We start from the raw sequence: 11,710 nt of genomic DNA on the forward strand, positions 1-11,710 counted from the left end.
AGCAGGGGACAGCTGAAACCAACATACTGTGCAACGAAGCCCTGAAACCAAAGCTGTGACCATCGCAGCGTGCCAGCAATCATCTCCGTACTTCCTGAAGACAGTTGGGTTTGATGTCACTTCAATAGGAAAACTGCTGTATGCTTCTTTTACTTCTGAACAAAAGGATAGCATTATACAAAGTGCCAGCTATGGTTTCCGTGGCCTGATCCGGAATCTGAAGGCGCTTTTGCTTCTGACAAACTGCACTGAAGGACAACTTTGAAGTTAGCAGGGCTCAAAAAGAGTTTAATAGATACTGCAGGACAACATAAAAGTCTCTACAGTAGGGTGATGACAATCACTTAGCAGCCAGCATCCTGCATTTTTACTATTCAGGTACTGAATTCAAAGGCATATGGCCTAATTCTTATCATTTTTCCCAAAACATGTACTTAACACATAAGCTTGAGACTTTCAGATTACATTTCCTCTAACAACCTGAGCTTAAGGGCACAGAACTGCACGTGGATTCCTGTAACATTGCAGTAAATATTTTTCCGGTATTATATGCCTTGAATAAACTCTCTAGTTCAAGTATCTTCAAAAGCAGATAAAAGCATTATGGTTTTCAAAGTTCAAGTGTGCATTCAAATTCTGCAAACACATATACAACTTCAAAGATATCTTCACTTGATCCTTGTTTAAGTGATTTTTCAAGTAGGGCATTAATTATTAGCTACTGAATAACTCATGGAGAGAACTTTAAAGGCCACTTTCATTCATTAGGTTTTTTTTTTATAAATTTCATTTAGATTTTTTGTATTTTCTAGAAAATTTAAACTCTAACAGCCCTAATCCATTTAGTACAATGACATTCAACATTTATCAGTTACAACATGCAAGGAAAAACAGCCGAAGTGTCCATAGACATGGCAAAAGATATTTGCATTCATATACTTTATAGTAAATATTTAGCAGTTTATTTATTCAAAAATAGTATTAAAAAGTAGAATGGATGCAAAAAAAACCAGGTTAGAAGTGTAGTTTGGATAATCCCTAAAGCCTGGCTTAATAATTGCATCAAAAATTGTGTGTGAACTTGAGGAATGCAAAACACACGTAAGAATTAAAAAGCAGATTTCAGCTTCAACAGCTGAGAGCTTCTAAAAACACCAGTGCAATGCCACTGAACAGAATTCAATACTTACAAAGTAAGTGAAAAGGTTGGGATGAAGACGACCTGTATTATTTCTCTAGGGCAACAAAGTTAACTCAAACTTCTGCAGTATCTGTAAAATCCACTTGTCCGCAGCACTGGGAGACCATCCTGTGCCACAAAGTAATGCCTTTCCGTAGTGGGACTTTGCAAACATGACTATCTTGCCATAGAAATATTATGCAAAGTAGTAAAAGGTTTTGGTTATAGTTCCTTCTTTCTCTGTTGTACCACTTCTTCCACATTTGACAGATGGGTATTGGCAAAATTTGCTCAATCCTGCTGTTGGGTTTGTAGACAGCTGTCCTATCCTTGACTCCGACACCTCCTTTGATTTATTTGGATTCTATCACCATTTCAAAGAATCACAAAAACCAAACCACGTATACAAAGACTCTCATATGCCACAGCTTTGAAGACCTACAGAACAGCTCATCAGATGCAAATAAAGGAGGCCCAGGGAAACCTAGGAATGGCCTGCCTGCTAAGCACCCCAGGAACTTTTCACGCTGAAAGAATAAATGTCCTTATGACGACGACTCTTAGAGTGGAACCATTAATATCAGCAAAATCATTACTAACACTGGTATCAAGACTGCTGCTTAATTCCCCACAAGCAAGGGATCTGATCCTCCTGCCAGCGATGTTTCTGATAAGAAGTCTGACAGTGCACAATGTAATTTCAACCTTAGTGGGAAATATTTGATTATCTTCTGCTTCCTTGAAAATTTTTCTGTGGGAAATAGACCAAACACCTGCAAGGAAGAGGACTACATCAAATACACCTGGAACAGACTGCCTTGCATTTCCTTCTCCTCTCCTAAGAAAGATTTCACTCCCTCCCAGCATAAGCACAGCACCACTATAAGGCAGGCAGAGAGCAAGGCACATTACCTAGCAAATTTCTTTGCACCATAACCGGATCAGACAGCAAAAAATTCCTCTCTTCCAAAGGAGGTTGAGAAAGCATAAACACGAAGGTGTGGCTAACAACATCTCTCCACTCAAAGACAGTCTTCTGCAGATGCATCATAAGAGGTATCAGGAATAATAGCTCCTGCTCGCTACTTGTGAAAAATATTAAGCTTAGTGTGATTGTGTTAGCTTTTCTGAGCTAAACATAAATTTATGTTTGAAATTACGCTCATCTGTTACAGCTATAAGCAAGGCTCTGGATTTGCTGAGGCAAAGTCTGGTATCTTGTGTTGATACATGAATTCATCACGAAGAAATGTACTTGCCTCCTTAGGGACATATCCTTCCCAGTCTGAGAGACGATAGATTGTGATCTCTAAATGGTACAAGAGAGAAACTAGCAAAAGCAGGCTAGCAAGTCACCCAAAGGAGTAAGAACTGGACCACTAAGCTCATGTTACTTTTTCTACGTTCCGAAGTCCCTTCTGCAGCAGACAGCAGCTTAGTGAAACATCTCAAGAGGGAGTCATATCAGCTATCACCTCCTCCTAATCTCTATCATAATATTGATTAAGTAAATTACTAACTTTTGAATACTGGCAACTTCTGAAGAAAAGACAAAGGTGAGAGAACCGCCCGCACCAACTAACAGCCACAGGCGAAATAACTTGAGAAGCTGTTTAGAAAGAGAACCAGGCTCCTGAAAGGAGTCACTCTTCTGTCCAAGCAAGCTTGCAGCTTGGGGATGAAATGTATGATCCTTAGAGCTCTCTAAAAACTGCTGAAAACAACAAAGACCAAAAAAAGCACTCGTATGTAGCGAGTTGTTTACACCAGCAAAACCCTTTACCCACAAGCAGAGAGGTTAGTGGCTGGCAGCACTCAAACAGCCCCACCCTGGAGAAGCCACCGCAGACCACCCCAACCTGCAAAGCGGTTTCGCAGGCTGCCGTCTGCCTCCCAGCCCGCAGTCGCCATTTGCTGCGCGCGTACCACAGACCAGACTGAACACAGCCGGGCCCGTTCGGCAGAAGCCATGGTCAGCTAGAAGTGACTGATGTACGTCGTGTCTGAGGAAAATCAGGAACCAAAACTGACAGATATTTAGTCCATTTGCTAGTCTTCTGACATCAGGGAACACACTTCTGCTCCTCAGCTAAGGAAACTAAAGAGGAAGAGCTCTATTCTGTAGCTCAATACTAGCTCACTGGCTGAAGTTTAGAGTAATCTAGTAAGTAACCACTCTCTTCTACTTAAAAATAAACAATATGAATTGACCCAATAAAGAAAAGGTCTCTCTTCTTGCCCCCAAGAAAGAACAGGCTTAGTTAATAATTAAAGTCATAAAACTGAAAGCACTCTGATACACAAAGGATGACTGGAAAAAAGTGCTTATCATAACTCTTTCCTTCAGATAATAAATCATGCTTAGGAGGAAAAAAAAAAACCAAACCAATCCCTGCATTTTACATTTACTTATCCTACTGGTGTCTAGGCCTAGCAACAAACCACCATCAAGAGCACCACAACAAGCTGCTGTCACTGTAAGAGACTTCAGCCGGAGCCGTACTTGGCCCTCCGGACACTGCATCTGGAGTACTGGCCTCAGTTTTGGGCACTCCACTACAAGAAATACACTGGGATACTGGAGCGTGGTCTGGTGGAGACCACCAGGATGGTCGAGCACTGGAGCACAAGGGGGAAAAAAAAAAGGAGGGGGGTACAAAGCAATGTTACCCTTTGCAAAATGCTTGCAATATATGCAACTAACACCAAATTGAGCTGTCACATCAGTCCTCAGAGTCTGCAACACACACATACTAAGAACTAAAAACAAAACCAAAGATATTGTGAGAAACTGCTGAAAACAAAATCCAAACTGCTATTAATTTTGCGAGGAGACTCAAGCTTCAGCCAGAAGAAACAATACTGGGAAGCACTGCTGCTGATTAACAGAGAGAAAACTGGACATTTTTACATCAGATCTACAAACTGGGTAATTCAGGCCACCTCACTGCACAAAATGGCAACAGGCCTACTGCATGAGTATCTTTAATTGCTTCGACAACACTATGCTTAGTTTTAAAGCTTTCTGTCTCAGAAAGAAGTCTGTTTAAAATAGAGGGACAAGCACAAATATTTCAGATATTGGAGAGAACATTCTGTTCCTTTAAAGAAAAGGGATCAAATATGCATTTCTTTTTAATGGACCTGTTGGACTGTTGCCAAAAAGAAACGGTAACAGTTCCACTGTTTCGAGGCAAAATACCAGAAAACATGTCAAAGAAGTATTTGTAAATTACTTCAAACCTAACAGAAGAAGCAAAGCAGTTGTCTGGCTATGACAACTCATTTTAACAGCTGCATAGAAAAATAACATTTCCAAAAGGATGCAGTCTACACAGTGACAGCCTATTCATCATTTTCCGATTCGTGATTTCATGCACTGTAGGAAAAGGTTTTAGCAGAATGCATCTACTGCACTCATTGTCATTTTAACAATAGTGCTTCATGTCTGTGTCTGCATTTGTACTGCGAAAATGACAGTACTGCTATAAAAAAGAATGCTGAAGTTTTCATGTCAATAAATCAGAACTTCACTTTCAAATACAATTTTTTTTTCAACTATAGTTTCCATTGTTGTACTTCTTTCTGGTATCTGAATAGAAACATCAACCAACAGAAGTTCCAGATTAGTAAAGAATAACAAATAGAAGCTTAAGCAAGTTAATGCTAAATTTTATCTTATCAATAAATAGAAAAATAAACTTCCTTCTTTGCGCCCCACCTCAGCTGTGATAGCACTGAGATTCCTTATTGCTAAGAAATAATCTCCTTTGCAGGGAGTGCTATTGTAAGGAATAAATATTAAAACCCTAATGCTCCAGAACTCTACTTGCCACTGGCAAATAGTAAGTTCTTCTGAACAGTAATAAATTATGAATTGGCCAATTCAAAAGGCTTTTACGACCACGTTTTTGTGAAGACAGCTTCCAGTTACGGAGAGGAAATCAATACACTCTCGACTTAATCTATAAGCAGGAAAGACACTGGCAAGAACGAAGGCAATGTCACCTTCCTACTGCTTGTCCATCACCAGGACACATGGTGTAAGAATGAAAAGGCAGATGAAGGAACACCTATGGAGCTGGACATCCCATTGTGCAGAAGTCAAGGATAAAGGACAGGTAAAGTGAAGCGCACTATCGCAAGCCTACTGACCACTGGACAAACGGGCAGGGAGGAGTCAGGGTAGCTTCAAGTCTGAGAAAGCCACTACATGAATTGTAAGACCTGGCCTCTGGAGGAACAAGTCAACTTCTACACTGGAAGCTCTGGAAGTGAGAAGTTTATTGTTCCTGTAGGGAATCAGTGCTTTGTTAAAGCTTCCAAGCTACATATCCCACGTATGAACATCAAAGGAAGAGCAGGGCACTACATACAATTAAGCTGAAAATCTTAAGGACAATAAATGGGAAGGTGTAGGAAAAAACCCAACATGTTGGGGGAGGTTTAAATAAGCAAGAAAAAACTAAGCAGAGTTTTAGAAGAGAAATATGATGATCTCTCTAAAAAAAAGTCAAGGAAAAGTGTAACAATACAAGGAAGAAAGAGTTGGTTGAGCAGTATTTGGTTACTAGGTTAATGTCATTACATCTATCTAATAATTTATTCCCCAAGCATTATTTCATCACATCCTACATTACGCAATAATTCAAAGCGACGTTTGAGTACTTATCTTCTGTGGCTTAATGATTAGTCTTCAATTCACACTGGAGATGTTTACTTACAGAACTAAGAACACTGGACGTTTCTCTTTGCGTGACAGCGCTATTGGAGCTATTTCCCAGATCAGCATTGCAAAATTTGTTCAAAACCACTGCAATGCTTCATGAGGATGAAGCTATGGAAGATGATGTATCCATATGGTTGCATTACACAACTGGTAATAGAACCAGTTTCTCTGAACACTTAAATAAGAGACCAGCATGCATTTAATCTTGCAGTCAAATCCGTATCAAAGAGGATAAAAACAATAGCTATTTGAATCCGAGTGTGTTCATAATGGTAAGCTCCTTGGTACAAAACCATTATTAAAGATAATTAAGTAGTTAAAAATAAGGCCTCAGAATCTATAGTAGTTTCAGGTTTTATGAACTGCCATTTAATATATGCTTTTCAATGCAACAATATCAAGTGATAGTAAGTGTGAAGGGTATTAATTACACTGCAACTCAGAATAGATGAGAGCAAACTTCAAGTAACACAAACGGAAATACATACTTTTTAATAAATCATTTCTCTTCTCTATTCACTAACAGCTCACAGAATGCAGAAAGTAAATATTTCTCCAATAAACTACAGGAACTATGAAGGTATTTTACTGCGTGAGAAAAAGCACAGAATACAAAACCAGACTAATTGTGGAGAATTGGAACACTACTTCCAATCCACTGGCATCAGAGGATATTTGCTTAAATGTTACAGCTTGATTTTAGAAGAGCCTAGTTAGGTTTTATGATTGCTAACATCATTATGGAAAGGCAAGAGTAAACCTAATCTCTGCTTTCTTCTTTTAGACTGATGGTAGATTACTCTTGAAGCCTAAACGTTTGAAAAAGCACTAAGACTAAGAGCTTCCTGAAGAAATTCTACAAGGCTCCGATTTAAGACTAGGGTTTTTCCCCCCTCTTTCTGGTCCATTCACTAATTACTCTACACATACAACACACACAGATAACAGATACAACTCCCAGATAACTTTTGTGAATCACTGAAGAGCTGCTGTATTTCCCTTCTTAAACTTCCTATTTATCATTGTTACACTAATTGAATGCGTGCTATAGAACGAAGACCTCCTGGTATATATGCCCTACCTGTTCTTACATGTGGGCTTGTAGCTCAGGAAACAATGAAGGGCAAGTCATGGTACCAAAAATAAAAAGTGGGGAAAAGCAGCTGGTGCCACTTTCACTTCCAAGTTCCCCTTCGGGCATCACTGAGTCACACGCCTGAAAGGAGAACCTTTTTTTTTTTTTTTTTAAAGTATCTCCCACAGATGCTTCTACAAGATTCAAAACCTCTTACTCCTGGTTGCAGTTCTACAAAAATCAGACTTTAAAAAAAAAAAAAAAAAAAAAAGGCCTTTATTTTGTTCCAAAATTTAAATCAACAAAGCGCTCTCTATTCCTTACCAAGCAGTGTGCCCCACAGGTATCTGCTCAGGACAGTTTTCCATCTTATTCTCTGAACAACCCATCAGGAGGGTGCAGCCCGCAGAAAAGCACAAGCCCTGCAACACGCGGAGGGGCCCAACGCCCTGGTGAAATCCCTCCTCAGTAACTCCTGAGGCGCAACAGGCTGGAACACAAAATTGTTTCTTTCCACACACTGAGCTCCCGACCGCTCCAAAGCAATCCTACCAGCTTAAACAATGTGGTTGTCCTTGCAGTGATATACTTTTTTACTAAAATTTGTTAAACCTGTTAGCTGTTACTATTATGTAGTTAAAAATGTTCTGGGATTGTTAAATTGCTACAGGCACATGGAGCAAAAAGCCTACACAAATTAACTGACACTTCAAATGTGGTTTTCATGAAAGCTGACAGATCTGTAACAATTCCTGAAAACAATATAGGTTTGAGAAATTCTTCAAAGTGTCACGTCCTGACATTAACAGCTGCATTAGCTATGGTTTTTAATTATATATGTCACCACATCTGTGTGATAACAGGTTTCCAAAAATCTTGTGTATAAAGCAGTACGTTCAGGAACAAACTGTTTTGTATTTTATCCTGTAATCAGTATTATCAACAGAAGTTTGTAATACAATGTATTCAATTAATCTACCGCCCAGCCTGGTCTGAGCTTTCACCTGTGCAATTTACAGTTAATGGCTATGTACCTACTGACAGATACTGTAACAGAAAGGAAAAAAAAGGGTTCCTAATAAATAGGTTTACTATTATGTCAATTGAATATATAGATTTTTCTGTTTGTAATATTGTTTTAATAAAAAGTTCAGATGGGGAAAAAAACCAGTTAATTTGCCATGATGTGCTAACTGATGAGAAACTTCCGAAGAGCTCATTTATAAGAAACTTGGGGCAGTCAAAATTCTCAGATTCGTCACCAAGGAGTCCTTGCAATTCCCAAGCCAGGTATTTGCAGAAATGCATGCCTTACCTGCAGTAGGGAACCTGAGCTTGTTAAGGAACCCCCTAGCCTGACAAGTCTTTTTGAAATTCACTGTGAGAGTCCAGCAGCTAGCCCTGGCCAAGGCTTGTAGTCCATGAAACCAAGATCGACACCTACCATTTAAAAGACAGTTATTAACAGCAAAACTGCTCCTCTCCTGAAATAGTTCTCAAACTCTTAAATAAAGTTAGGCATAAGTCACAAATTCAAAAGTCAGGTAGAGAGGAGGTAAAAAAATTAAGTATGAAAGTGTAGGATTGCAATCCTAGGTCTGCACCGAAGAACAGCCTCATGACAGCAAAGCAGCAGTTGTTTCAAGCTCACTGCTCACATCCCTCACCAGCGTTCATTAACAAACCTTGAAACGATTACTGGCCCATCCCACCAGACTCCATCCAACCTACTCCCAACATCACTATCCATCTTAAAAAGAACTATGATCGCTTGGTGAAAAATTCTGAGATGCTCTTTGGCCACTGAAAAGTTAGGTCCCAGGAGAAAAAATTTTCAGAATTCCCACTGAAAAAAGTTTTATTTTACTTTTCCAGTGAGGGGATGAATGCTGAGGATCAGGGAGAGAGAGCAGGAAGATCTTATATTAGAACTAGCTTGTAAATATTCCCAAGTCAGATGCAAACCTCTGTGACTTTGCCCTGTCATGACTATAAGCATCTACTATAGCCATTATTTGGCCATGAGGTAGTGCCAATTTCTATAAAATTGTACTACCCATCTACACGTTTATCTTGGTCATGGGGTTTTTTTCCCCCCTTTGAATAGTATTTCAAAATCAGAAACATAAAGCATTCAAACAGAAAAACATGTTTGTATCTTAACGGAAATTTTGAAAAATTTTTAATTCTGAAACTCAAATTTGCTGGAAGTCAAGTGGCCACATTTTGCAGGCAAGAGAGGTTTTGAAATAAATGGTTACTCTCTAAGGTAAGACATTCATGTTATCCAGTGTCTGAACTCAAATGGACTGACTGCAAACAAAACTCAATTTGTTTAAGTTTTCATTCACAAAAGCAATTTCATTTAAGTATTCGCTTTGTACACATGAAAGACTGAACAATGTTATAAAAGTTACTAATATTAAATAATAGTTATGTTCTGGTAAAAACGTTACAGTCAGAAACACTTTAGGAAGTGCCACACAGTTACTACACATATTCTGCATTTTCTTTCCAAGGTAAATATCCTAGGAGTTCAAAATTGTTAACTGGTATCAAAGCTCCCTTTTTTTTCCATTTTCAATCCCTCCCAAACCAGTGAAGAAACAGCAGCAATTCCCCCATCTACAAATTACACAGGCTCAGCTTCAACAGCTTACTAGAAGAAAAACAACAGAGAACTTGAGATTTAGTGGTCTTCTATGCAGAGCAAGCTCCCCATCCCTTGTTCTTCATTTTTAAAAAGTTAAGAAGCTAACTTAACAGAGTAACCCAAAGAGCTCCAGGACTCCATGCTAACTATTCTGCATTCAAGCATGCGCAATGACTGTAATGTAAGGCTATAACCAGGATCAGTAGAAAATAAAAAGCTTATCCCTTCTAAGTTAAATCACACAAATATTACAGGCTAGAAAGTTCATTGCAATTTAAGAGAAATGGCAAAGCTCATTATGTTATTTTTTTTAAATTAAATGAGAAAGCAAAACGTAGCAGGCAACATGCACAACTATGCTACTTATATCACAACTTCAGTAAACAGGCAATAAAACACAAAAGCTCACCACCCCCCGCAAGAGCCTACTGTACAGAAAGCCCTCTTAAGATTCGCTCCTACAATGCAGTTAAGTAGAAGATTTCAGAAAAGGATGCACAAAAAACATTTAGCAGACTTAACAGTTTGATTAAACAGAGTCCTGAGAGTTTAACAAATGTTCAACAGCATACGCATAACATTTACAACAAGAAAGAAGAAAGGCACCTGGAGACATCTGACACTGGGCATGCTCTGCAGGCATCTCAGTGCGCACATGCTCTCTACCAGGTTGGAGCAGCCTAGCCACAAAGACCTTGGCACAGAACACTGCAGGGTGACAAAAAGGAAGGAAGAGAAGAAGCAGTTAGATGCCACAACAAATCACTCAAGGCAGGCAACTCATTAGTATGTTAACGTGGGTACTTATCTATGTTATTTCTACATTAAGCACAAGGTTAGCGGCCAAGGGTAAAATAACGACTGAAGATCCTTTTCAGAAAATAAGCCATCCCTCTGTCCTATCAAGGATAACGAGCTAATTTTCCTCATTTGCAACCGCTTGGCTTTAGTGCCCAGCTGAACATTTTAACTTACTATCAGGAGTACCAGAGTTGTTACAGTTTGGGTCCATCAGTTCAGCAATGCATCCACACATTGCTACCGACAAAAGCACTTCTGCCGCAACGGGGGAAGGTGCCTTACTCAGCAAACTGGCCTGGCCGTAATTGCTTGCGAGGTTTTTACCTTTGCAGTCACCCTTGGGGAACAGAAGTGCAGGAGCTTTCCATTAGGGTGGCAAGTCTTTAGAATACAACCTGGAGGAGCTTCGGTAATTAAGGTTTGGCACCCTGCACTGTCTCAACTTTCTCAATTCGTGCTTATTTATTCCAACAGCAAAGCTGACATTAACTTCTGAGGTTACAGTCTATGTACTGGGACACTGACAACCAAAAAATGTAAGTATTTTTTAGAGAGGAACAACACCTAGCTAACTTCAAATTGCAAGACCAAGTTCTGCTTAGTCAAGATGCATGGTATCCTGAGTAAATGGGTTATTGGGGAAAAAAGTTTGTATTATCAGTTGAGGGTATCCTAAAGCCAAATTATACCCTAACTACATTTATTACTCATACCACCACCCAAGCCAGAAAGAACGAAGCTTAACTACCACACTCCACATTGCTGACACTAGTAGTTAGGAAAAGTTTGGAAATCCTTTTTGTTTCTTTTCTGAAGCTGAAGAAATTTGATGCAGACAGACTCCCCAAACCTTTTATAGCTCCATGATATTATTTCACAGTTCCTTTTAAGGACAGAATAGTACATACAGTACATAACCATTAGATAAAGTTAGGGAAAAGGATTCAATTCCTCGCTATCAAGCAGAGCAAAAACCCAGCTCTAAAATTTGGCACAGACTCAGCTTTCCATATTTTTCACACAGGCTTCCAATTTAGTTACAGCAAACACCAAATCTTTAGAAGAAAAATCCCACACAGATCAAAGTTGAAAGTGGAATAACCGGAGGTGAAGACTCAGGGCAAGCCGTTACTGTGCCAGTAATAAGGGGAAGGAGGGAGCCCAGAGCAACTGAAGAGGTTAAAAACTTTTTTTTTTTTGGTATCTCATGAATAAAACAAAAGAAAGCCTAGTATTTTCATCTCCTTGCTTAAGAGAGAAAGTAAAGCAAAA

At 39.2% G+C, this 11,710-nt stretch overlaps 1 protein-coding gene across 1 annotated transcript in view; it reads right to left on the minus strand.

Annotated features, from left to right (window-relative positions):
- The window catches only part of LOC104069585 (F-box/WD repeat-containing protein 11), a gene marked incomplete at its 3' end in the record, with an annotated part of 50,667 nt that extends 40,328 nt beyond the window's left edge, over positions 1 to 10,339 (minus strand). The window contains exon 1 of the mRNA XM_009583108.1: positions 10,244 to 10,339. Within this exon, the coding sequence (XP_009581403.1) occupies positions 10,244 to 10,294 (51 nt within the window). The remainder of the gene's footprint in view (positions 1 to 10,243) is intronic.
- Positions 10,340 to 11,710: the final 1,371 nt, after the last annotated feature.

Source organism: Fulmarus glacialis, unplaced genomic scaffold (assembly GCF_000690835.1).
Source record: "Fulmarus glacialis isolate BGI_N327 unplaced genomic scaffold, ASM69083v1 scaffold1328, whole genome shotgun sequence".
NCBI classification, from domain to species: domain Eukaryota; kingdom Metazoa; phylum Chordata; class Aves; order Procellariiformes; family Procellariidae; genus Fulmarus; species Fulmarus glacialis.